The sequence below is a fragment of the Peromyscus leucopus genome, chromosome 12 (assembly GCF_004664715.2).
Source record: "Peromyscus leucopus breed LL Stock chromosome 12, UCI_PerLeu_2.1, whole genome shotgun sequence".
Lineage (NCBI taxonomy): Eukaryota > Metazoa > Chordata > Mammalia > Rodentia > Cricetidae > Peromyscus > Peromyscus leucopus.
In genome coordinates, this window is record NC_051073.1 from 76,108,719 (window position 1) to 76,131,852 (window position 23,134).

General features: G+C 52.6%; 1 protein-coding gene across 7 annotated transcripts in view; it reads right to left on the bottom strand.

Moving 5' to 3' along the window:
* Positions 1–4,162: 4,162 nt before the first annotated feature.
* The window catches only part of Vps8 (VPS8 subunit of CORVET complex), a 237,908-nt gene continuing 218,936 nt past the window's right edge, over positions 4,163–23,134 (bottom strand). For all 7 annotated transcript variants that reach the window (XM_028859198.2, XM_037209870.1, XM_028859197.2 and 4 more), the window contains 2 exons: positions 8,450–8,530; positions 4,163–4,669 (listed from right to left, as the gene is read on the bottom strand). In XM_028859198.2, coding sequence (XP_028715031.1) covers positions 4,520–4,669; positions 8,450–8,530 — 231 coding nt within the window. In that variant the 3' untranslated portion in view covers positions 4,163–4,519. The remainder of the gene's footprint in view (positions 4,670–8,449; positions 8,531–23,134) is intronic.

Sequence of the window (23,134 nt, forward strand, 5' to 3'; positions counted from 1 at the left end):
CTGCTGCCATCCACCCCTCCTGCCCTCCCTGGGGCATCTCCAGGGCCATTACACTGCACTCAGGGGTAGAGTGCTTACAGGGAAGCTCTCTGCTCTGAGCACTTGCTGGAGTTTGGCCCTGTGCAGAAGCGTTTCTATCCTCAGCTTGGAATCTGCCTGTGTCGATCAGCTGGCAGTGTTTATAGTGAATGTCCATGCCCTTATTCATCTGTCGGCCCTAGGGAGGCCTCCGCAGCCTGTGTTGGGCAGCTCTTGTGGTATAATCAACAACCACAAGAGTAAATCTGTGTTTGTTCACAGTTTCAGACACTCCAGTCCAGGGCCAGATGGCTGTCATGAGGCAGAGCATGGTGGTAGAGGAAAGATGTGCTCACCTCATGGCAGCCAGGAAGCAGAGTCACAGGAGAACCAAGGACAAGATGTATCCTTCTAGGTGTGCCCTACCTCCCAATAATGCCGTCATATGGAGACATCATTCTACTCATGAGAACAGAGTCCTCAGGATCTAGTCACTCCTAAGCTCCACCCCTGAACATTGCTGCATCAGAAACCAAGCCATCAACACATGGGCTTTTGGAGGCTAGTTCACAGCAGACTGTACTGGTATGTATCAGCAAGGCCGGACAGAGCCCAAGAGCCCTTGGAAAGACAAGGCCACATAGTATCCAGATGGCCTCAGCAAGGCCTGCAAGCCCGGGTATGATGTGCACGGGGCATCTATTACATCTGTGAATCTAAAACAGTGAGATGACCCCAATAATTATGAAGCTGCATTGAGGAGATGGAGAAGACTCCACCAATCTAGGTTTCTCAAGAAACTTCAGACCCTAGGTGAACATGCAGCCACCAGTGGGTGTCTGTGGACAGTCACTCCAAGGTCAGAAGAGGTCAGCTGCATCCAGCTCAAATTCACTTTGGTTCTTTCAGATTACTGGGACTCTGAGGGGTCGAATCTACCCCACAATTTGGTGTCTCCCCATAATCAGCATGTCCAAGGGTCACCAAGAGGCCATGAATGCCAGATACGCCCTATTTTCCCCAATCATCTATGTGGACCCCAGTCTGCCTCAGCCCTGGAGGGTCAGCAGTGGCCACCTTGGCAGCGGGGAGTGGTTGTGGTGATGGAAACCGCCAACTTGGGTAAAGGTGAAGTAGGGCATGGGGGTGCTGAATGATGGGCCAACTCATTCTTCTAGAGGGAGAGGCCAGATTAGGCAAGCTACAAGGCCCCTAAGTTTTTCTGAGGGCTGAGCTATGGCTTTTCAATGTCTCAGAACCAATTTGTAACTGTTTTGTTCTAAGGGAGCAGATGCAGGAATGGGGTGTGACTGGCTTCTCCATTATGGAAAAGTGCTGTAGTGTGAAGCTACCGTCCATGCACCCCTCCAGTCCCAGCTGCGCCCAGCGCCAACCAGCCGCTTTACAGTGCGTCCTGCCAGGGTCAGGAGCCAACTACTCCCTGGTTGTGATGGGGGACAGGAGGCCGATGACAGAGCCTTGCTCGTAGAGGGAGACTTAGGAAGGAAGTTTGGGGTAGGCGGTGTGAACTATTTCCATCCAGCCGTGCTTCTGAAGCCCTAACTTCATGTGGCCATTCAGAAAGTTACTGAGAATCCTTAACCTACCCCTTGGCGTTGCAAAATCATCCCTGAGTTCATAACTAATAGAAACAAATGCACGTATGTTCACAGAAGTCAGGCACCAGAATGGCAGTAGGCTAGCACCTACTGTCCTAGAGGCCCACCTGCATGGGATAAGTTAGTTTAGTCACGATGGAATGCTGTTCAGGAGTCAGTGTTTGACAGGACCCCCTACACACACACACACACACACACACACACACACACACACACACACACACACACGAACCTGTGTATAATCCCAGTGAGCAGACACATTGTGCTGTTAGGAGTCAGGGTACTGACTGACCTGGGGGTGGACCGTCTGCCCTGCAGGTCATCTCTATGTGGTTGACATGATATGCTCATGCTATACACTGGGTTTGTGAACATTTCTGTCCACACCTAGGAAGGGTGGTGACTTTAGGAACAGGAGTGACCTGTTTGAAGCGAGCCCGGCACACGCTTGGCACTCAGACTGTGCCAACAGAACAAAGCGCACATCCTCCTGCCCTAAGCAGAAGTAGAGGCAGGAGGATTAACAAGCCTCATGAACAGCACCACGTGAGTGCTCCCTGGAGCACGGACAAGGTAGGAGCCAAACGCTGTTTCCCTCGTGTGTGTGTTTGTGTGTGTGTGTGTGTGTGTGTGTGTGTGTGTGTGTGTGTGTGTGTGAGAGAGAGAGAGAGAGAGAGAGAGAGAGAGAGAGAGAGAGAGAGAGAGAGAGAGAGAGAGAGAGGCTCCAGAGAGGATGTGCAGAGAAGCCTGGAGCACAAAGACGGACCTGGGTGCCCTGGGGAGGAGGGGACACGCGCTTCCACGCTGGGGCAGCCCCAGGAGCTCATCTGTGCTCTGACCTCCCCTGGAGTGGTCCTGACCTACCCAGAAGGCCACACTGCAGGAGGCCTTTCCTGTGTGCTGGGCACAGCTGCAGCTTTGGGAACCATTTTTCCCCCCCGCAGACAGTGCTGGGTGGAAATCCCGCTCTAAAAGGATCCCCAGTGCTCTGAATTATTTATCCACTAAAGCAGTCACCACGGATGAGCGGGCTTTCCTCCCACAGCGCCTCCTCCCCTCCTGGCAGCCATCCTGGGCCACACCTTTGGGAAACATTTTCTCATACATCCCTGGGAGCTTTGCTGTGGCTGGAGCTTTCCAGAGGATCTAACAGCCTTCCTTAGCTTTGGGGGGTCCTTGGGAAGAGGGGGGGGGGTATGCTGTCCCTAATGGTGTCTCTCTGTGGCAGCGCCTTCTGGCCCGAGCCTCACAGTTGTCAGGGAGTTCCATACAGGGGCCTCACCTGCCCAGACGCAAGCTGTGGCCAGCACTGAGGTTTCTGGCCATCCCGGGTGCCAGTGTGGCTGAAGTACAGACCGGGGCCTGCCCTCCCTCCCAAAGGGTTAGCTTAAGGGTCTCCCAGCTAAGGGGCAGCAGTGGGACCTAGAAATGCAGTTGGGGGTGGGCAGGGAGACGGCTCTGTAGGTAAGAGTTCACTATGCGAGTGTGAGGACCCGAGTCTGAAACCCCGGAACCTACACAGAAGCTAGGCACGGCTGCGTGTCTGGAACCCCAGCACGGAGGGACAGAGACGGGTGCATCCTGGGAGCTCTCAGCTTAGCCAATCAGTGAGCATCTGTTTTATGAAAAGTCCTGCCCTAAGCAATAAGGCGAGAACAACGGGGGGCGGGGTACATGGACATCAGAAAATAAATGGATGACCTAGAGACAGATGACCTAGAGACAGGCTGGGAGTCAGCCCTGAGTGGAGAACAGCCGGCTCCACCTCTGAGCTTGGCTTCACACCTCACACCTCCTGGAGAGGTCCTGCTCTGTCACAAGGTCCGCAGAGCCAGAGTTTGGTGCCTCTAGAGACTCCTTCAGATGAGTCTGTCCCCAACAACATTTGGAACTGGAACCTCAAGACACCACTTGCTGGAAACTGCTAGGAGAAGGGACAGGGATGGGCTTCCAGATGCCAGGCCTGGGGCCTCAGTGAGCCTGGCACTAAGAGGTGCCACACCTACTCCAGACGTGCCAGGAGGGCTCGAGACCCCTGCCCTACTGCTTCTGTATGTCGGTTGGCTAAAGACTTCTCTCTGAGCCTGGACCACAGAGCAGGGAGTCTCCATGCACTCCCCTCAGGTGAGGAAAAACCGCCCTGCAGCCTTTTCTGCAGGCAGAACATTTGCAGTTTTTTTTGGGGGGGTGCTCCTCCATGAGGGTGAGGTTCGAACCTCCAAGCCCGTTGATGCATGGCGGGAGCAGGCTTCGCACATCTGTTTCCCGGGGGTTTGCTTAGCTGACCCTGAGAGCTGAACCGATCACATGGGCCATCTGAATCTCTGGGCACGATGGGCTGTATGGATGCCATGCAATGATGTCAAGGTCCAGGGCCCAGCGTGCCCACACTCCTCTCTCCTTGGCCACCCTGACCTGGCCACAGGGGTGTCTGGGTGATGAGGCCCAAGTGGATGAAACCTGTGATGGAGCTGCTTGTCTGAACAGCGTTCTGGTCCCTGACTCGACAGCTGGGGACCGGGAGGCACGTGGGACCCAAACACCGAGACGTTTATTGTTTTGAAGGGCAGGTCTCCTGCCCACAGGGGTTTCACAAACATCAACAGGCATGGCTGGTTCCCAGACTGCTGCTCTTTCCAGGCCAAGCTTTGCTTTCCACAGCCAATGTGGCCTCCATCCCGCCCGACTCCCATGTTACTTATATGGAATGCCACTGGGTAAATGTTATTTTCTAAAGGGCTGGACTGATGTTACCACGGGGACACTACACTGAGATGGGAGGGTGGGTTCAAGGGCCCTCCTCAGGGCCTCTGTGCAGGGGTGCGGGAGGCAGAGGCTGAGCCGTCCTGCCCCACGGAGTGCCGGGCTCTTCCAGGGAGGCCTCAGTCTTCAGCCACAGGTGGAGGTGCGAGCTGCAGCTGGAAGTTCTCGTTCTGGAAGACACTGCTGAAAGCGGGGCCGCTCTGGGAGCCCGCAAACGGCCTGCAGCTGTCGCCGCTGCGGTTCTGGGAGAGTTCTGTCAGGAGGGCCAGCTGCGAAGAAGAGGACACGCGTGAGGTGTGGGAGGGAGGCAGCGGTGGAGAGGGTCCCGATCGTCTGCCTAAAGAGAGCCAGCGCTACCTTGTGGGGGAGTGAAAAAACTCAGTGTGGGTCCCAAGTGTGGATCTCAGGAAAGGGGTGTGCCTCTGGACAAGAGGAGGCTGCTGGGGTGGGAGCGCTCTGGCACAGTGGCCCTCCCTGTGCACGGCCTCCATGTAGACTGGCCATTCCCCACATCTCTCCCAGAGGCTTCCTTTGGTACCTTTGCTTGGAGATTCATGGCCCAGAACGATTACCACTGGCTTTTACCTCTCTCTACGGTAACCTGGACATCCGCCACCAATTTGGTTTGGCCACCAAGTGGTACTCGTGGATCCCACCTCTCCTCCAAACACACCTCCCTACTCACAGCTGTATATATCCACCAATGGCCTTGGCACCACCCCTGGTCTGCAAGTGGTTTAGTTCTGAAACACCAGCCAGGAGGAAACCTTCCTGCCGGCCCCCTGAGATGCCAGGCTGTGCACCTTGGTTGACTGGGATGCCAGGCTGTGCACCTTGGTTGACTGATGCCAGGCTGTGCACCTTGATTGACTGGGATGATGCCAGGCTGTGCACCTTGGTTGACTGGGATGATGCCAGGCTGTGCACCTTGGTTGCCTCCTCTCACCTAGCTGGCTTTCTGCAAATAAGAGCCTGGCAGCCTGGCTCTCAGATGCCTTTGATGATCAGGGGAGATGAGTCCATACCCAGAGGCTGAGACCTCCTGCCTGCTAAGCGGCAACACCTGGACTCTCCCAGTGCTAGCCTGAAGGGAGACTCAGGGCCAGGGTGCCAGCCCGAAACAGTGGATGGGGCCTGGAGATGGAGCCTGGCGCCCTAAGGCCACTCTTCTTGGGAAAGCTGCTGAGGCCTCACAGGATGAATACCTTTCTGTAGGGACCGCCCCAGGGGAGGCGAAGTAGTAAGTAAGCCTTCAAACTGCCCAGGGCGACTGTGTGCATCTGTCTCCTGGCATCAGACAGCCCCTGGTAATCTCTGCAAGCCACAGGCAATTGTCTCCAGGGCCAGGAAGGCTGGGTGCTTTTCATAGGTGACATTTCTAGTCCTTCACAGAACCCCAAGGAGTGACTCACTCTGGGCCACCCAGCTATGAGTGATAGGGTAGGATTCAAACTCAGATCCACGTGGCAATTTCTGTTCAGCCAAGCTGCCTGTGGTCTTGCCTTCTGGAGGTTGCGTTCCCATCACCTGCTCGCCTGCCCCGACTTCCAGCTGTTCTGATCTCTGACACAAGCAATAATGGTAGAGTCCGTGTTGCCGTTTGGCTGACAACATAACCCCTGGCCGCAACACTTAGGGAGCCGAGTGGAGCTCTGAGCTCTAAGTACCAATATGTCAACGGTAACTCAGTCCCCAGTCTGGGCTCAGCAGCTCACACTCACCACCAATCAGCTTCAGCTGTCAACCTGACAACTGGTCATCTGGGAAGGGGGCCCCTCAACTGAAGGACGACCTCCATCAGACTGGCCTGTGGGCAGGTCTGTGGGGTCATTCTCTTAATTATTCATCGACGGGGGGGGGGGGGGTCTGGGGTCTGGCCCACAGCAGCCAGTGTCCCCCCTAGGCAGGTGGGCCTGGGCTAAAGAAGAAGGGTAGCTGAGGAAGCCAGAGAGCAAGCCGGTAAGCAGCGTTCCTCCAGGACCTCTGCTTCCGTTCCTGCCCCCAGGTTCCTGCCTGAGCTCCTGCCCTGACTTCCCTTGATGATGGACTGCAACCCCGGGGCCGAAGTAAATGCTTTCCTCCCCGGTGCTTTGCGTCACGGTGTTTATCACAGCAGCCGAGTGAGAGCAGACCGGAACACTCAGTCACTGCTCACTCACACGGTGGCTGTGAGCCTCCAGCCTGCCAGGTGGCCTATGATGGAGGCTGGCTCATGCACAGGCCAAGGCCTGTGATGGAGGCTGGCTCATGCACAGGGCGGGCCAGGGCCTGTGATGGAGGCTGGCTCACGCACTGGGCCAGGGCCTGTGATGGAGGCTGGCTCACGCACAGGGCCAGGGCCTGTGATGGAGGCTGGCTCACGCACAGGCCAGGGCCTGTGATGGAGGCTGGCTCATGCACAGGCCAGGGCCTGTGATGGAGGCTGGCTCATGCACTGGGCCAGGGCTTCCACGGGTGCCCTGCAGGTTAAGACTTTCTTGTGCTGGAGCCACATCCATGGCACTTCCACGTGGATCCACCCAGCTTGTGAGGGGCTGTGAGGAGACTGTGCCCAAGGTTCCCAAAAGAACAGGCGATGGATGCTGTCCTCAAGGGGCCCCCGCGTTCTCCACCACGGCAGAGAGAGCCACGCCCCTGTTTCTTAGGAGTCTTGCTGTAGCCCTCCTCCTGTACTGTAGTGAGGAGGAAGTCACTGGCCCTGAGGAAGGCTCAGTGTGTGGAGCGGAATGGAGATTCTGACTCCAGTTCCTGGTCAGAGCCTGGTGGCAGGAAGGACAGAAGGGACAGAGTGACACCAGCCAGTTCAGTCAAACTGCAGGGTCCCATTCGGGAGATCCTGGAAGTTTCCAGAACTAAGAACCTCTGTCCAGACCAACGACTCCAGAGGGAGTGCCCCTTTCTCCCCGTGTCTGCCCGGGAACGGAGTGAGAGCCGGGCTGCGTGCCCAGAGGCAGCTGGGACGCGGTGAGAGGTGGGTGTGGCCTGGCATGGAGGAGCAGATAGTTCTTCAAGTGGCTGGGAGCCAGCAGGGGCCATGCAGAAGGGAGGGACAAGAGGTGCTCGCCAGCCAGACCTGCACGGCCTCGGTGGTCACGCCTCTGGGTCTGCTTACCCAGAGCACGGGCAGTCTGGAGGAAAAGTGTCTGAGAGTGCAGAAAAGATGCTTCCAGGCTTTCCCAGGGGGAGGCTGAGCCCAGGGTGCCACCAGGCCTGTGCTCTTGATGACTGGATGGGACAGGGGCCACTCCTGACGTAGGCACTAGGCAAGGAAGGCAGGCTGAGAGCCCAGGGAAGCACTTGGGCCTGCCATGGATGCCTGTGTGGTACTGACTGCTAGTACCCTTCAGGTCTGCCCTCTCTTCCCAAGTTGTAAGAGACCAAGAAAGAGTTCAACCCATGTCCAGTTCCGCAGTCCTCACTGCAGCTAGCTCGGAGGCCACAGACCTACTCAGTAGATGAGGGAAGTAGTATGGACAACTTCTGCCCACTGTTCTTGAAGAGAGGGCTAGCCTCGTCTTCCTTTTACTCTGCTTGCTAGCTGCCATGTGGAAGCAGTGGCCAGAGCTGGACCAACCATGCTGAACTAAGTGAGCACAAGCCTCGAGCTGGGGGAGACCCGGGGGTTCAGGGATGGCGTCCTGGCTTGCTGCACTTAATACTTCCGTGAGTTCCGGCCACTGTTGCTTAGTGCTGTCTTCCATGGCCCGGATCCAACTACAGCAGATGTTGGGGAGGGCCTGGCTGTGGGGCAGGTTTGGAGTCTCGGATGTAAACCAAGTCCTCCTGAAGGAGGAAATAGGCTTCTAGCCTGTTCTCGATGGAGTCAGGCCGGGCACAGCCCTCTGCGCCCTCACGGCCCCCAGGAGGTAAGTAACAGATGCCTCTCTGTTGTCTTTGCCCTCACACCACATTCTGAGTGCTCTTGGGGCCAGGCCTGGGGGGCCACGTGGTCAGAAGAGGCACCAGGGGGCACCTTCCAAGCTAGAGCTGGAAGCAAGACTCCAGTCAACTACAGCTCGGAAACAGAAGCATCAACCCTGAACCATTACCCGGGAACTTCCTCGGTAGAGCCGGCAGAGCTGATCAAAGGCTTGCATTTGCTGTGGATCCAGAGCAGGCTCGGGGTTTGCCTAGGGAATAAAGAACGGTCAGGTCAGTAATGACATGTCTGTCCCCGGGCAGCCTCTGACCTTCCTCACGTGGATGGAGCAAGACACAGTGGTCCCCTCATGTGTCTGAAGAAAATGATAGTCCCGGCGGCTGGGAGATTTGTTAGAGCATCCAGAAGAAGCGGCCTGACCTTCTGAAGGCCCGATTTGATGGTCCTCCCAGCCCGATCCTCTCTCTGTGGACCTTTCCACACCATGACCTCTAAACTCCCCACACTCGTGACCTCCCTGAGGGCTTCTGGGCCGAGTGCCGCTTGTCCACCCACGCCCGTCACCTAATGTGGCTCCCACAGACAGGCCTCCTTTGTCATTGGCTTGTTCCTTGTAACTCTGGCTGCAAGACCAGTCTGCGGCAGCTTCAAGAGGGGATGCTGGAGCACCTCTGTCATCTGTCCGTCCGTCCCGCAACCCCCAGAGCCTGGCAGTGCTGCAGACCCTGCCTAACTCACACCTGGGGAGGGGAGAGGGTTCCAGGCAAGGAGCCCCGGGGGTCGGCAGCTGTCTGAACACGAACACGAGCACTCACCTCGTGTGACCTTGTCATTTCACTCCTCTGGCCCTGGAGGTGACCCTTGGGAGGTCACTGACAGTTACGCTAGAGGACAGTCTGCCTCCTACTAGGCTAGGGCTCAGTCATGCTAGCTGCTGTAACTACACCTCAGAGACAGCCTCGGTTAGAGGTTTCCTATTTGTGCATTAGGCTAGTAAAAACTGTCTGCTGTTGCCTCACACTGTGAACCTGTCAGGCAGACAGGAAAAGGGGTTCTCAAGCAGGCACCTCACATGTGTGACCGGAGGGGCTTCAGTGCTGAAGCTGTGGGGATGACATTAAGCCGGAGGGTAAGCACCGAGGCCTGGTGCAGACGCACCACTAGCACCATCACCGAGCACACGCGTGGCCCTGGCTGCTGCGTGCCCCCAGTGGGCCATCACGGCATTCCTGGGAAGCACTCCATGAGAAAGGTTCTGGCAGGTTTATTTTCCCTCTAGAATGATATTAACTAGTTAATTGATAAATCAATCAATCTGGGGTATGTGTGCATGCCATGCTTCCTGAGTGGAGGTCACAGAACAACTCACAGGTTCATCTTTCTCCTGTGTGAGTCCTAGGACGGAACCCAGCTTCGTCAGGTCTGGTGGCAGTAACCTTTCCCCGCCGAGGTGTCTCGCTGACCCAGATGTGAACTTAAGATGGCATGATATACAGAAACTTTAAGACATAATGTAAGTTGCCTTTGTCTTCTAGAAATGGCTCGCTCCTTTCCCTTAACATTTGCGCCTCCCCCAGGAGACAGCTGCCTGGGGCTGGGAATGGAAACAGCGCTATGTGAGACCTGCCTTGCTGGCCCGGCAGGCAGGTACCCCAGCTGTCTTCCAGCGGGAGGAAAGGAAGTCAGAAGCTCCAGAAGGCAGCCGCTGAAGAGAAGAGGGCTCACATCTCCCCAAACACAATGTCCTAGCTGTTCTAGCTTATGGCTACCTCCTCCTTGATGCACATGACAGTATGGCTGGCTGGGGAGGTGGCTTGAGAAATGCAGAGTGGATGAGGAGGATGGGGGGACCTCTTGGGGCTGGCTCTCATTTGGGCACACTCATTTCACTGGATCTTGCAGACAGATGAAGGAGCCCACTACAACCTGAGAGCGTTAAAGCTGCCTTGACACTTTTTAAGAACCGCCTGGCCTCAATGCTATTTGGTAGGAAAAATGAGACTGGAAAGAGTGTACATCACACGTCTGATAGATTTTATAAGATGTCCAATGAGGTTCTAAGACCTGAAGTCCGAGAAACCCACCAAGCCTGGCTCAAACCACAGCCCAGGGGGAAATGGCACACAGTTCAGGCACAACACTGAAAGGCACGACCCAGCGTCTTTCAGATCCGTTAGCACTCGTGCCCAGGCTGGGCACAGGGCAGGTGGGGAGGGAGGGAGGCAGGCACATGTCCTGGACTGGCCACTCTACACCTCTGCCACGCCCCATATAAGGGACCATCCCTGGTTATCGGGTGGCGAGGTGTCCTGGCTTCGTCTCTGCTACTGTGACCGATGCCCTGATGAAGAGCAACTTAGGGAAGACGGACTATGAGGTTTACAATCCAGGTTTCAGTCCATTATTTCAGGGAAGTCAAGGCAGGAAACTAAAGCATCACGCGTCCACAGTCAGGGCAGAAGCATTGTCCTTGCCTCCTAGAAACTAGCTCTCTCCCCCTGCGGGGGCGGTGGATGTGGCAGCAGTGGGGGTGGGTATGGGTGAGGGGATGAGGGTGGTAGGGAGTGTGGGGAGGCCTGCTGGTCAGATGTTGCAGTCTACCCTAACTTAGCAGCTCCCCCAGGGCTCAGCACAACATGGAGGACCCCTGCCCCGCCCCAGCAGGGGGCTTCCTGCTCTTTTACCTAGCCTTATCTGGAGGATGTCTCTAGGCCCAGGATGCCTGACTTCTCTCAAGGATGACCCTTGACCCAGCTCCCTGCAAACGCTCTTCCCCCGCAGCCTACATGGTGACTAAGTAACGTGCTCCAGCTCTTTTCGTGGGGCCCTGCGGCCACTAATGCGGCTGTAGGATAGGAGGGTGCCACCTAATGGAAAATAGGGTCTGCCCCAGCTACCACTCCAAATGCTGTGTGTCCCCTCTACTCTGGAATAGAGTGGAGCTGTCACTGAAGTCACATCCCAGGGGGCTATCTCCACTGTAGCCACAGACCCTGTACAAAGCTTTCTGTTCCCGTTCCTTTGTCCTCGTGGACTGGTGGCCAATGACACTGAGGAAAAAAGGGGGACCCCACGGGTGGGTGTAGGGTGGGTCAATTAACAATCAAGACACACCCATGGGCTAACCTGAGATTAATTCTTCCTCTAGACTCTAGGTGGTATCAAGCTGAAAGTTGAAACTAACACACAGGAGGGTTCAATAAAGAAGGGTCCAGCAAGAAGCAAACAAAGAAGAGACTTGTGGAATGTTAGTTTAAGGTGTGTTACCTTTGTTTGTGCTGTGGAACATGTGTTTAATGATGCAAAGACAGTGTTGAGTTCTTTTATGTCTGGCTTAACTCTGTGAAGCTGTGTTACTGTGCCTGTCTAAAACACCTGATTGGCCTAATAAAGAACTGAATGGCCAACAGCAAGCAGGAGAAAGGATAGGCGGAGCTGGCAGGCAGAGAGAATGAAGAGAAGGAGAAATCTGGGAGAAGCATGAAGAAAGAAGGAACAGGAGAGGAGGACACTAGGGGCTAGCCACACAGCCACACAGCCAGCCACGGCGAAAGAAAGATATACAGAAATAAGAAAAGGAAAAAGCCCTGAGGTAAAAGGTAGATGGGATAATTTAAGTTAAGGAAAGCTGGCTAGAAATAAGCCAAGCTAACGCCCAGCATTTATAAGTAGTAATAAGCCTCCATGTGTGTTTTATTTGGGAGCCGAGTGGTGAGCTCCCAGAAGAGTCAAAGAAAAACAACCAACAGAACTAGTCAAACACTGGGGAAGTCAGGCCATTTAAAAAAGACGCAGTGACGGCAAGGAAAGCTGTCCCCTGTGGAGATACTTGTGTAAACTGGCATCAAATGTCAGGACACTACACTTCATGCAGAATCCTAAGATCATGACGGGAAATGCAGAGGTAGGGCCTGGCCACTTCCCCAGACCCTGTAGAAGAAAACCTGCGCTGGACATCGTCGTCTCTTACGTTTCGTTACTAATGGTGCTTCCGTCCTTCCTCGTCCATCCCTCCCCCGACCTGCAGCAGGTCTCCCTGTGCAGGCAAAGCTGGCCTCACACGTGCATTAGGCCATCTCCGCCTCCTGAGCAGCTGGGACAGTGTACGCCACCTTTAGATGCAACGGTCTGCTGCCAGAAAAACAGTGCTGAAGAGAACTTGGTGGCAACTATTTCTGTGGGCTGAGACAAATGTTGGCTTTATCTTATTTCTCACAGACTTGCAGTTTTACAAAACCTAGATTTTTCTCATTTTATTCCAGCCGATATATTTTGGAAGCAATTAAGATCTTTTTTAGGAAAGTGAAGGTCGTGTCACAGGGTAGTAGAATGCTACTGCTAAAAACAGAACCACGTCATCAAGCCCCTGGGAAATACTGTAGAGCACGTGGGCCTACTCTGGGCAGGGGATACACCAGTGTCTGCCCTTGGGAGTTTGCTGACTGAGTCAGAAGTGCAGACGTCCTGGATAAGGTTCATTCCGCAGTTTCTGACCCAGCGAGTCTCGGTCTTCAATGCGTAGAACTGCTCAGGGTGTTATTAAATGCTGACTCTTGATGACAGTATCCAATGGAGACCCCACAATGTGGGGCCGTTTGTCCGATGGAGACCCCTCAGTGTGGGGGGCTGGGGCAGGAGAACCGTTTGCTCTGAGCCGGCCTGGGCTGTAAGATACATATTTTAGTAATAAAAGCAGATTTGGGCTAGCAGGTATGGGGTGGGGTTTGAAGACACCCACCTCAAGCAGCTGAGGGGGATGGTGTCTGCACTGTTCCTTATGGTGTCCTGATATTGGCAGGGTGCGTTTAGGTTATTTGATGTCTTAGCTCCTGGTTCAACTGTATCCAGCCAATTAATTAGCACTTTTTTCCAAGATAACTCAATTAGTTATGTTGCTCTCAACATTTGCTGGGTTCACACGTACCCTAGTGATCCTTGCTAAGATTGTTGAACCAGACCATAGTGTCCTTGCTAAATGGTTTGTTTGAATCTTACTGGATTGAACACTTTACATTTTTACCATGTAAGTAGGGCTATGTAAATTGAAGACAGTTGGGAGGTTTGTCCAATAAAACATGTAACATACACATGCACACAGAGGACATTTTTCCAGTCACACAGCATACTTAAGTGAGCTGGCAGGGTTGGCACTGAGCTCTGGCCTTGCCCAGGTGCCATTTCTCTATTAGGCCTTTAAATTTCTTGACGCTGCCACGAGAAGGGGTTTCTAATAAGGTATCTGTGGTGGTCTGACTGAGAATGGCCCCATAGGCTCATGTATTTGAGTGCTTGGTCCCCAGTTAGTGGAACTCTTTGGGAAGGATTAGGAGGTGTGGCCTTGTTGCAGAAGGTGTGTCGCTGTGGGTGGGCTTTGAACTTTCAAAAGCCCACACCTCGCTTTCTACCCCCCACTTTCAGGTCAGATTTCAGTTCTCAGCCTCTGCTCCAGCACCATGCATGCCTGCTGCCACCGTGCTCCTGCCACAGACTGACCCTCCGAAATCCTAAGCAACCTCTCAATTAGATGCTTCATCTGTAAGTTGCCTTGGCCGTGGTGTCTCCTCACAGCGACAGAGCGGTAACTAAGGCAACATCCTACAACAGTGAAGGACATATCACTGAAAGTGACAGGTTCTCTCTTAGAACATGAGCCTGTCACTCTAGGTACCAAGAAATTGCCTCCCGGGGTATGGTGTGAGCCCCGAGACCATCTAGGAGTAGAGCCACTGCAGGACGGTGGTACCCCATAAATGGCCAGAGCCACACACAGTAAAGTGACTCGAGGGGAAATGAGACAGCTGGCTGTTGAAGGACCTGGTAGGTGGTCGCCTGCCATGAGCACTTCCTGAGCTGAGAGCAACGAGTTTTAGATGGTAGCGACCGTTAGTGCACACAACAGCTGAGGTGAGGATCTGAACTCCATTCCTCTAATGCGAGGACAGTGAGGGTGGACCGAGCTTCTGGCAAACAGGTGTGCACAGAAGGCTGCACATCTGGCTGTGGCCATGAGACTCTGAGGTGCGGACTGGCTCCCGTCCACTACCTCCAGCCTCACGGACTGGGATTTCTAGAGATCCTCCTGTGTCAGGCCCTGGGGATGGACAGTGCCTCCTTTTGTAAGTTGTCTTGGTCCTGGGGCATCTTCACAGTGACAGAACAGTAACTAAGGCATCCACCAATAGCCAATAGCTCCCTGAGCAAAAGTTTTTATTCTTCAAAAAATTCGGATCGCTCTCTTCCAGACACCCTCTTGTCTGCCTCCCATCCCTACCACACTCTTCCCGTCTTTATCAGTTCTGTCCCCAGGTTTATGGCTTTTGGTTTGTCTGGTTTAGCCAGGGCCATCTGTGTGCCATTGGATTCGAAGTGGAGCCTGGGTGGGTCATCAATGGACCCACAGCTGAAGGCAGCGATTACCTCACCCCTCAACTACCGGTAACCAACAGTTCAGCCGTGAGAGGGGGGCCTCTGACAGGGTCACCACGCCTGGCTCAGCCCTACATCTTATTTGTCCTCAGTACTCTGTGCAGAAAACATTTGCTAAATCCCACATCGTGACTCATTTTGAGCTGTCAATTCCACAGTTGGACTTTGTAAAGGTTCCTGTGATCGCGGGTAAGTTTGTCCTACATGTCAGCCAAACCAGTAATTTTATTTAATCTGGTTTGGGGAAAGTATTTTTAAATGTCAGGAAAGCAATGAAGGAAGGCCTGTGCCACTGAAGATGCTGGGGCTGGAGGTCTGTGCTGTGCCCCGGGGGGGCGGAGGCTGACACTGCCTTCCACAGTCACTACCCACACAGTCTCAGGCGAGTCACCTGCGCTCTCTCTGAGCAGGGTGGGCTGTTCCTGGCTTGTGGTAACACCGGGAAACTGATCAGAGCTTCCAATAGGAATTGGCTGAGCAGCTGGAAGAAAGCCATGCCCAGGACCCCAAGAGCTCTCACAGGGCTGGCACTCAGAAGATACAGAGGAGCCTGCGGCTCCGGCATACACAGCCAGTCTCCATCATGTGCCTTCATGGGACCTCGTGCTAACGTGACCGGAGACCCAGAAACGGAGCACTGAAGCTCAGTGCAGAGGCCACAGTGAGGAGGCCAGGGAACAAGAAGGGGCATGGGGAGAGTATCCGGGGAAGAGCAGGGCCAGGCAGGGCAGCCTGCTCGCTGGCACCAAGCTCAGCCTGCAGCAGCTTTAGAATAAACATCTGCCCATCAGATGACTGGAGGGATAGGAAAGGTGAGCGACAACACTCTTAGCCCTTTCTTATTCAACAGTTCCCCACAAACCCCCTGCAGCACAGAGAGACGGGCATGGCTTCTGATGGCAGAATTGGCTCTTCCTGGATTCTGGCTGAGTGGTTCTCTCAGTCTGTTCTGTTGTCCGTGAAACTCTGCAGAGATATCTGAGATTTACAGATGCTTAATAATGGTAGCAGTAACTGTGAGTGAGTGTCTTGAGCTGGAAGTGCCTGGTAGAAGGAGCAGTGGATCCGGGCAGGACACCTGAGCTCTCATCTGCTCAGCAGCTTCCTGGGAGCATCACCGGGCCCAAGCTACAATGTAGTTCAGAGCACTGCTACTATGTGCCATCCGGGGATGTGGGCACCATGAGACGATGCGTATTTAGGGCACAGGAGCTTCAAGGAACACAGTGGTGTTTACTGAAGCCCATCATGGCTCTCACTGCGAACCAAAGCAAACTAGGGCAGCCGACTGGAGGCACCGCCAACCCGACAGCCCTGGAGGGAAATGGGATTCGGGGAAAGAGGTTGCACAGAACTCATTTGATGAGAACTCATCTGCCAAGTCGGTGTCAGGCACAAAGTCAAAGTGGGAGCAACAAGAATTCCACCCAGAAACTTCTAGAAATGAGCATACTTTCAGCAGAGGCAGGATACAAAACCAAGTTAAATCACAGGCTTTCTATATGCCAATAGCAAGGGATCTAAGAAACAGATCACGGACATGCTTCCGTTCACAACAGCCTCAAAAATTAAAATATCTAGGAATGAACATAACCAAGTAGGTAAAAAATATCTCTATGATAGAAACTTAAAAACCTCTGAAGAAAGAGATTGAGGAAGACACTAGAGGGTGGAAAGACCTCCTATGTTCATGGATGACTAGAAGCAATACTGTGAAAATGACCATCCTACCAAATTCAATGCAACCCCAACTAAAATCCCTGTAGAAAACAACAACATTCTAAACTTCTCCTACAACATAAAGGTGCAGGAAAAGTCTTTGACACAGGGCTCCATTTGCTGAGAATTAAGGCCACAGCTCACAAATGAGACTCCATAAAACTAAAATGCTTCACAGAAAAGGAACCAAGCAAGTGGAGAGGACATCCAGAGTAGAAAAGAACCTTTGCCATCTATGCTTCTGAGAGAGGATTAATATCCAGACTACAAAACTCAAAACACAGTAAAACAAACAAAACAAGTCAATTAAAAAACAGGCTATAGATCTGAACAGCGAGGTCTCAAAAATGAAATAAAAATGGCTAAGAAATACCCTCAAAAGTGTTGTTCAACTCGGGGCATGGTGGCACATACCTTTAATCCCAGAAGGCAGTGGATGTCTGTGAGTTAGAGGCCAGCCAGTTAGGGCTACACAGTGAGACCCTGTATGCGCCCCTCCCCACCCCCACCAAGTGTTGAACATCCTTAGCAATCAAGCAAATGCAAATCAGAGCTCACATCCCACCTGCCCCTCCCTAGTGCTCCTGCTGTACTGCCAGTGGTTCCTTTCTGCTTTGGGGGCTTTGCGGCTATTTTATGATATATACTCAATGCTAAAGATCCAGAGCTAGGATCCATATGAGAGAGAGACTATATGGCATTGGTATTCACTTAGTACAATACCTTCCAGTTCTATATATTTACCTGAAAAATTTCATGATTTCATTTCTCTTTACAGCTGAATAGTATCCCATAGTCTATATATCACATTTCTATTATCTCAGCTGAAGGGCCTTTTAAGCTATTCTTAAAAGGCCCATTTCTTAGGTATTGTGAATAGAGTGGAAATGAACATGGCTGAGCATGTATCTGTGGAGAAGGATGTTGAGGCTTTTGCATACTTGTCATATCTACTTCTAGCTTTTTTTTTAAGAAAAAAAAAAAAAAAGAATTCACCACACTGATTTCCTCAGTGGCTACTGTTAGTAACACCATCAGGAGTGAATAAAGGGTGTCCACATTCTCACCAACATCTGTTGTCATTGTTTACTGATTGGCTAACCATTGTGACTGATTATCAACCTCCAATTGAGCTTAAGGAGGGAGTTCACACCTGGCACCATAAACCTAGCCAGCTACCCGCAGGCAGAGAGGTCACAGGCCTAGAGGAGAGAGAGCCTCCTCTTGCCATTTCTCAGTCAGTGTCACTTCTGACTGTATTCTGCAGCAGCACCCAGCTGTACGTTTACAATGCTACCTGTACACCCAAGGCTTCGGGGACACTATACAGGAGGGGCGGAAAGAGTCATGATGCCTGCTGCAAGAGTGTGTCCTCTAGACCTTTCGGGAACGCTGCTGCACCATGAGATCTCAACAGTATGGCCACCTGAACAAGACCTGAATAATGACACCACCAGCTGACATGCCAACGTGGACAGGACAGTTCTAAAAGACTCTACCCCAGATGAAGAGCTGCAGGCAATCAGCGGCTGCTGAGGAAGGGAGAATCAGTTTTCTCCAAGGGCAAGTCCCTCGATAGGCTATCCAATCCTAGTGATCAACCCTGAGCACCCGTGTATACAAATGACATGAAATGGAGTCAATGGGGTGTATGCATGCATGTGTGTACAAGACGCATGTATGTATACATGTGACAATAATTAAAGAAGGTCATGAATTTGAGAGGGAGTAGGGACACAGGAGGAGTTAGAGGGGAGAGGGAATGGTGGAAGAGATGGAAATATTCACATATTTCTAAAAAATTTACAATTTAAAAAGAAAATGGGAGGAAAAAAAACCCCGACCAATAACCCAAGCAGTGTGTCAAGCCATGACACACAGCCCTTCCCACGTCCCAAACCATCCTAGCATGGAACTAGGTAGGGCTGATGACCCCAGTCACAAGAGAAGAGAAGTGACCGGTGCTCACGTACAGCAGTGTGATGACGTCCACAGCTCAGGACTGGAAATTCAACTGCAACTGGACATTTGGGGGAAGAAGCGGAGCCCCCGGAAACGACCTGCAAGGCTCAGCATTAAAGTAAAGAAACGAGGTCTTGGCGATCTGTGAGAGCCCTGGGGAAAGGCATGAGGTGAGCACTGCATGCCAGCATGCTGCAAAGCTGGGTGACTCACAGACGTGGTGTGAGTGAACTGTAATTACATCCGCCAGAGAAAACCAACCCAGGCATTCGGGACCCACAGCAGAAGCATCTGAGTCACCGCCACCCTGCAGGCTGGGCTCCCAGGAGGGACAGGAGTCTAGGGAGCCTGCCCGGGAGCCTTCCAAGCACACCCAAGAGCACTGATGGGCACATGGAGCTGCACTCTGCCTGTTCACTTCTTGCTCACGATCCATATGTGATTATTTCATTTCTTAATCGTCTTTCCACCCAACATGCCTTGGGTGCTCGGTGTACTTGGGCAGAACCATAATGTGTTGGAGTATGAATGCAACGAAAACTATATTTCTGCTTTTCTCCTGGCTGTCCTCAGCTTCACTTTGGAATCTGTTAACACTATAGTCGGCTGCAGCCCTCAGCCAGGCTTTTGCTACCATCTGAGCCGTTTCAACCTAGAGCTCCAACTGTTTCGTTAAAGAGAAACCTCGGCCTCAAAGGTAAGAGCAGACGGCAGCTCCTGCAAACAGAAAGCGCCCTTCCTGAATGTCAGCACGGTATGCTCTCGCCCTGAGCACCTGACCCTTCGGGCCCTCTTAGGTCCCAGTGACCAGTGACTCAGAACTCCATAGGTCACATTATCTAATGACGAATTAGATAATGAAATAACACATCAGGCTGTAAGCTGCCCGAGACTGACGCACCGGGCAGGACATGCTCTAGGGTGACGGTGGCACAATGACCTTTCACAGTCGAATGGGCAGATGCAGGCCGCGCTGGCTGAAGCTTCGGTGACGTGTAAAGAGGAACAGCCGGCAGGACTGCTGCGGCTCAGTGTCGCTGCTGAGTGGCAGCCATGGTGCAAGGCATCCCATGCACCGTCGCATCATCCCCACCGCACCTAGGAGGGACGTTTTGTTACTTCACCAATGTGCCAAAGGTCACACTGGTGGTGGAGCGCAGATCTGCAGGGAGGCAATCCAGTTCCAGGGACTTCTTTTGCCTGTCGTGGTGGTCTCGTTATCAGGCTGAGAGACGCTGACCACAAGTCACTCACAAGCAGCGCAAAGAGCAGAAAGGGGCCTGCGGGGGTCACTCACACGGGTGGCCTCTGTGATTCTGCTCTGGGACGTCAAGGCTCATCCCATCAGGCCTTCACAAGGGGGATGAGAGAGGAAGCTAGCTGGGAGAAAGCGGGTCGAGTGCAGAGCCAAGCTAACTGCAGGGAGGAGCCTCGAGGCTCATGTAAACCCGCTGTGCCACACTGTGCTGACCACGCCATCTGCGGCCCCAGGGAGGACTCGGAACCCGGCTCTGACACCACACTTAGTGACACTCATCAGTGTGCTGCCCTTGAGAGTCATCGTCTTCTCTATCAAGTGGAGCAATGTTCCCAAGCTGCAGCTGGGGGAGGCGGGGGGAAGAGGGGAGACGGAGTCTTCCTGCTGCCCAGAGGGCTCTTGGTCTCCCGTCAGATGCCTCCATGTTTAAGGACACAGCAGCAACCCCGAGGTGAAGGGATTTGCTGTCTGTACGCGGCAGGAGACTGAGGTTCTGACACGCTAACGTACTGTCTGTACGCGACAGGGTGAGCCACTAAACTACATCTGTGGCAGACAGAAGGTGACATGAAGTTACAAGGCATTATGGGTTTCCCACAGGCAAATTCAGCTGCCCAATTTGCTGGGGTGCTGACTCTGCACCTGCCAAGTGCCTTCCAGGTCACCCAAGAGCCAAGTGTCACTAAATGCTGTTTCATCACAAAGGAAGCAGTGTTTCTGTGTGAAATGCTGAAGGCCCGATATTCATGTGGGGGCCTCTGAAAGTCTCTCGCCTTTTTTTTTTTTTTTTTCTTCCCCCTTGGACATGGAGTCTCTTACTGAATCTGGAACTCTCGCTGAGTAGCGGGCTTCAGGGATCCTCACCTGCCTCTGTCTCCCCAGAGCTGGGCCCACAGACCTGCTCTGCCGCTCAGCTTGCGAGTGGATGTTGTGTGCTGTTCAATCTACCCATTTGGTGCGTTCTCTTTCACCCCAGAATGCCCCTGAACTAGTGCGATGTTCCTGAAACCCACGTGCTCTGCCCTGCACGTGCTTGGCTACGCCTGGCCTAACCTACTGTGAAAGACGCCACCCGGGGGACAAACGCTGGTGGTCTGTCACGCCAGAGCGGGTTCTGGAAGCTGGTTTGACATCCTCAGAGTGAACTCTGAAGGCTTAGACATGTAATGTAGCATTTCGGCCAAATTCATTCAAGCCTGCCTACCACCCTGCCTCCTAGGAAGGGGGTGCCACCTCACTATAAAGCAGGCAGTACTCAGTCACCGTGACCCAGAGGGCCAGGCTGGATTCTCTGTAACAGATGAAAAGGACAGTGCCAGCAGAGAAGACTCATGGTGAGGCTGGGAACCCAGGACACATTCCTAAGCTGACTACAAGTTCTACCACAAGGGATAGATACTATGGCCTGTCCATACTGCTTTCTCTTTTTGTTCAAAGGGGAAAGTTTTCAAGGCCTGTTATGGGAAGCAGAATTACAAAGACGACATCTTAAAGGATGGCATTGTTCTATTAGTCAAAAACCCCTTCTTCTTGTCATTGCTGGCCAAATGTTTGGTCTTACTTAAAAAATGACTCCGAAGAGGGAAAGACTTCATTTTCAGATATATAAAGTCAAGGCCTCCTACCCTCTAATCACCTCACTGATGGTTTCTACTTAGGAAAAAGTCAAACAGTTACCTCGATGGGCTGCTCAGGGCTGTGACAGTACTCCTCTGAGGGGCTGAATCCTTCATGATTATTCTACCAGAGTCCTGAATTCTGGGTTGCATTTGGCTCTAACATTCCTGCCTATCAGAACCAAACATGCCTAGAAATGATAGCCTGATAAGAGGTACAGAGAAGAAACCAGAATCATGGGTTTAGCTCTAAAATTAGTGTGGTGGTTTAAATAAGAATGGCCCCATAGGCTCATAGATTTGAATGCTTAGTCATCAGGGAGTGGTACTACTTGAGAAGGATTAGGAGGTGAGGCCTTGTTGGAGGAAGTGTGTCACAGGGGCTTTGAGGTTTCAAAAGGCCATGCCAGGTCCAGTCCCCTAACCCCTTTGCCTATAGACCAGGATGTAGCTCTCAACCACTTCTCCAGCACCATCCCTACCGTGCCTGCTGCCATGCTTCCTGCCCTGATGATCATGGACCAAGCCTCTGAAACTATAAGCAAGCCCCCAATTAAATGTTTTCTAAGAGTTGCTGTGGCCGTGGTATCTCTTCACATCAATCGAACAGTAACTAACAGAGAAGTTGGGACCAGGGAATGGTGCACTCCTGTGATAGGCCTGACTATGCTGCTCACTGGAAGAATTTAGAAGACTTTGGGACTCAGAAAAGTGGTTGGATGCTTTGGGATGGGTGGTAGTCAATGGGCCATCCTAGTAGGAGCATGGAAGACAGTGTGAAGGCAAGTTGAACAGTGGAGGCCCAGCTCAAGAAGTTTCAGAGGGAAAGAATATTAGTAAGTGGCCTAGAGACTATTCTTGTGATATTTTGGCAAAGAATGTGGCTGCTTTTTGCCCCTGTCTTAAAAATCTGCCTGAGGCTAAACTGAAGAATTTTGTATTAATGGCTGTGGCAGAGGAGGTTTCAAGACAGCCTAGTGTTGACTCTGTTGCGAGGTTATTAGTGACCACTCTTAAGCAGATTTATAATGAAAAGGAGTAAACTGGACAAAGAGAAATATAAATGTACAGTTTGAGGAGAAAAGGAGCACCAGGAAGTATAATAGAGCTAGGTCTAGTGCACAAGGAGAACAAAAGCTTCAAGAAAAGCCTGATGCTCAATGGAATAAAGGGAGAGGTGACCTCAGGGCAAGACCCCACCCTTCTAAGCTTCCAACTTGTGAAAAGGAATTAGAGGACTAAGCAGTGAAGGAAACCACTGAAAACAGACAGCTGACACAAATGTAATAGGAGATGGGGCCAAGTTCCAGCCCCATCAGGCAGGGAAGTTGGCAGCTTTGGCCATGTGGTTCTAGCTTTGAAGTCAAGGATACAAGAAGGGGGGTGTGGAATCTCCCTCTGTGGTTAAGGAAAGCTGCCAAGGCCAGGCATGTGTCAGGGATGTCTTTGCAGGGAGCCCCAGAGAGACCATTGTATATAGCTGTGAAAGTGAAGCCTGGATTGTGTTGGAGACCCCAAGATGTTGAAGATGCCAGAGTTGTGGGACGCCTGCCAAGGAAAGCTGCTAATAGGGAGTGGAACAGAGACAAGGAGAGACACAAGTGTGTTGCAGTCAACAAAGCTGAAAGGAGCTGTAGATCTGAAGAGTGCCTTGACATCAGACATGGGAGAGCTTGGAGTTTGCCCATGTGGTTTTTTGTTTTTCTTTGGTCCAATATTTCCTCACTATGCCGCGGCCCCCCCCCCCCGCCCCAACCATAATGTATATTCTGTGCTATTGTATGTTTCAAGTATGTGATCTGCTTTTTAATTGTGATTTCACAGGGGGATTTCAGTTAAGAGATTGCCTTGAGTCTCAGAAGAGACTCTGAAT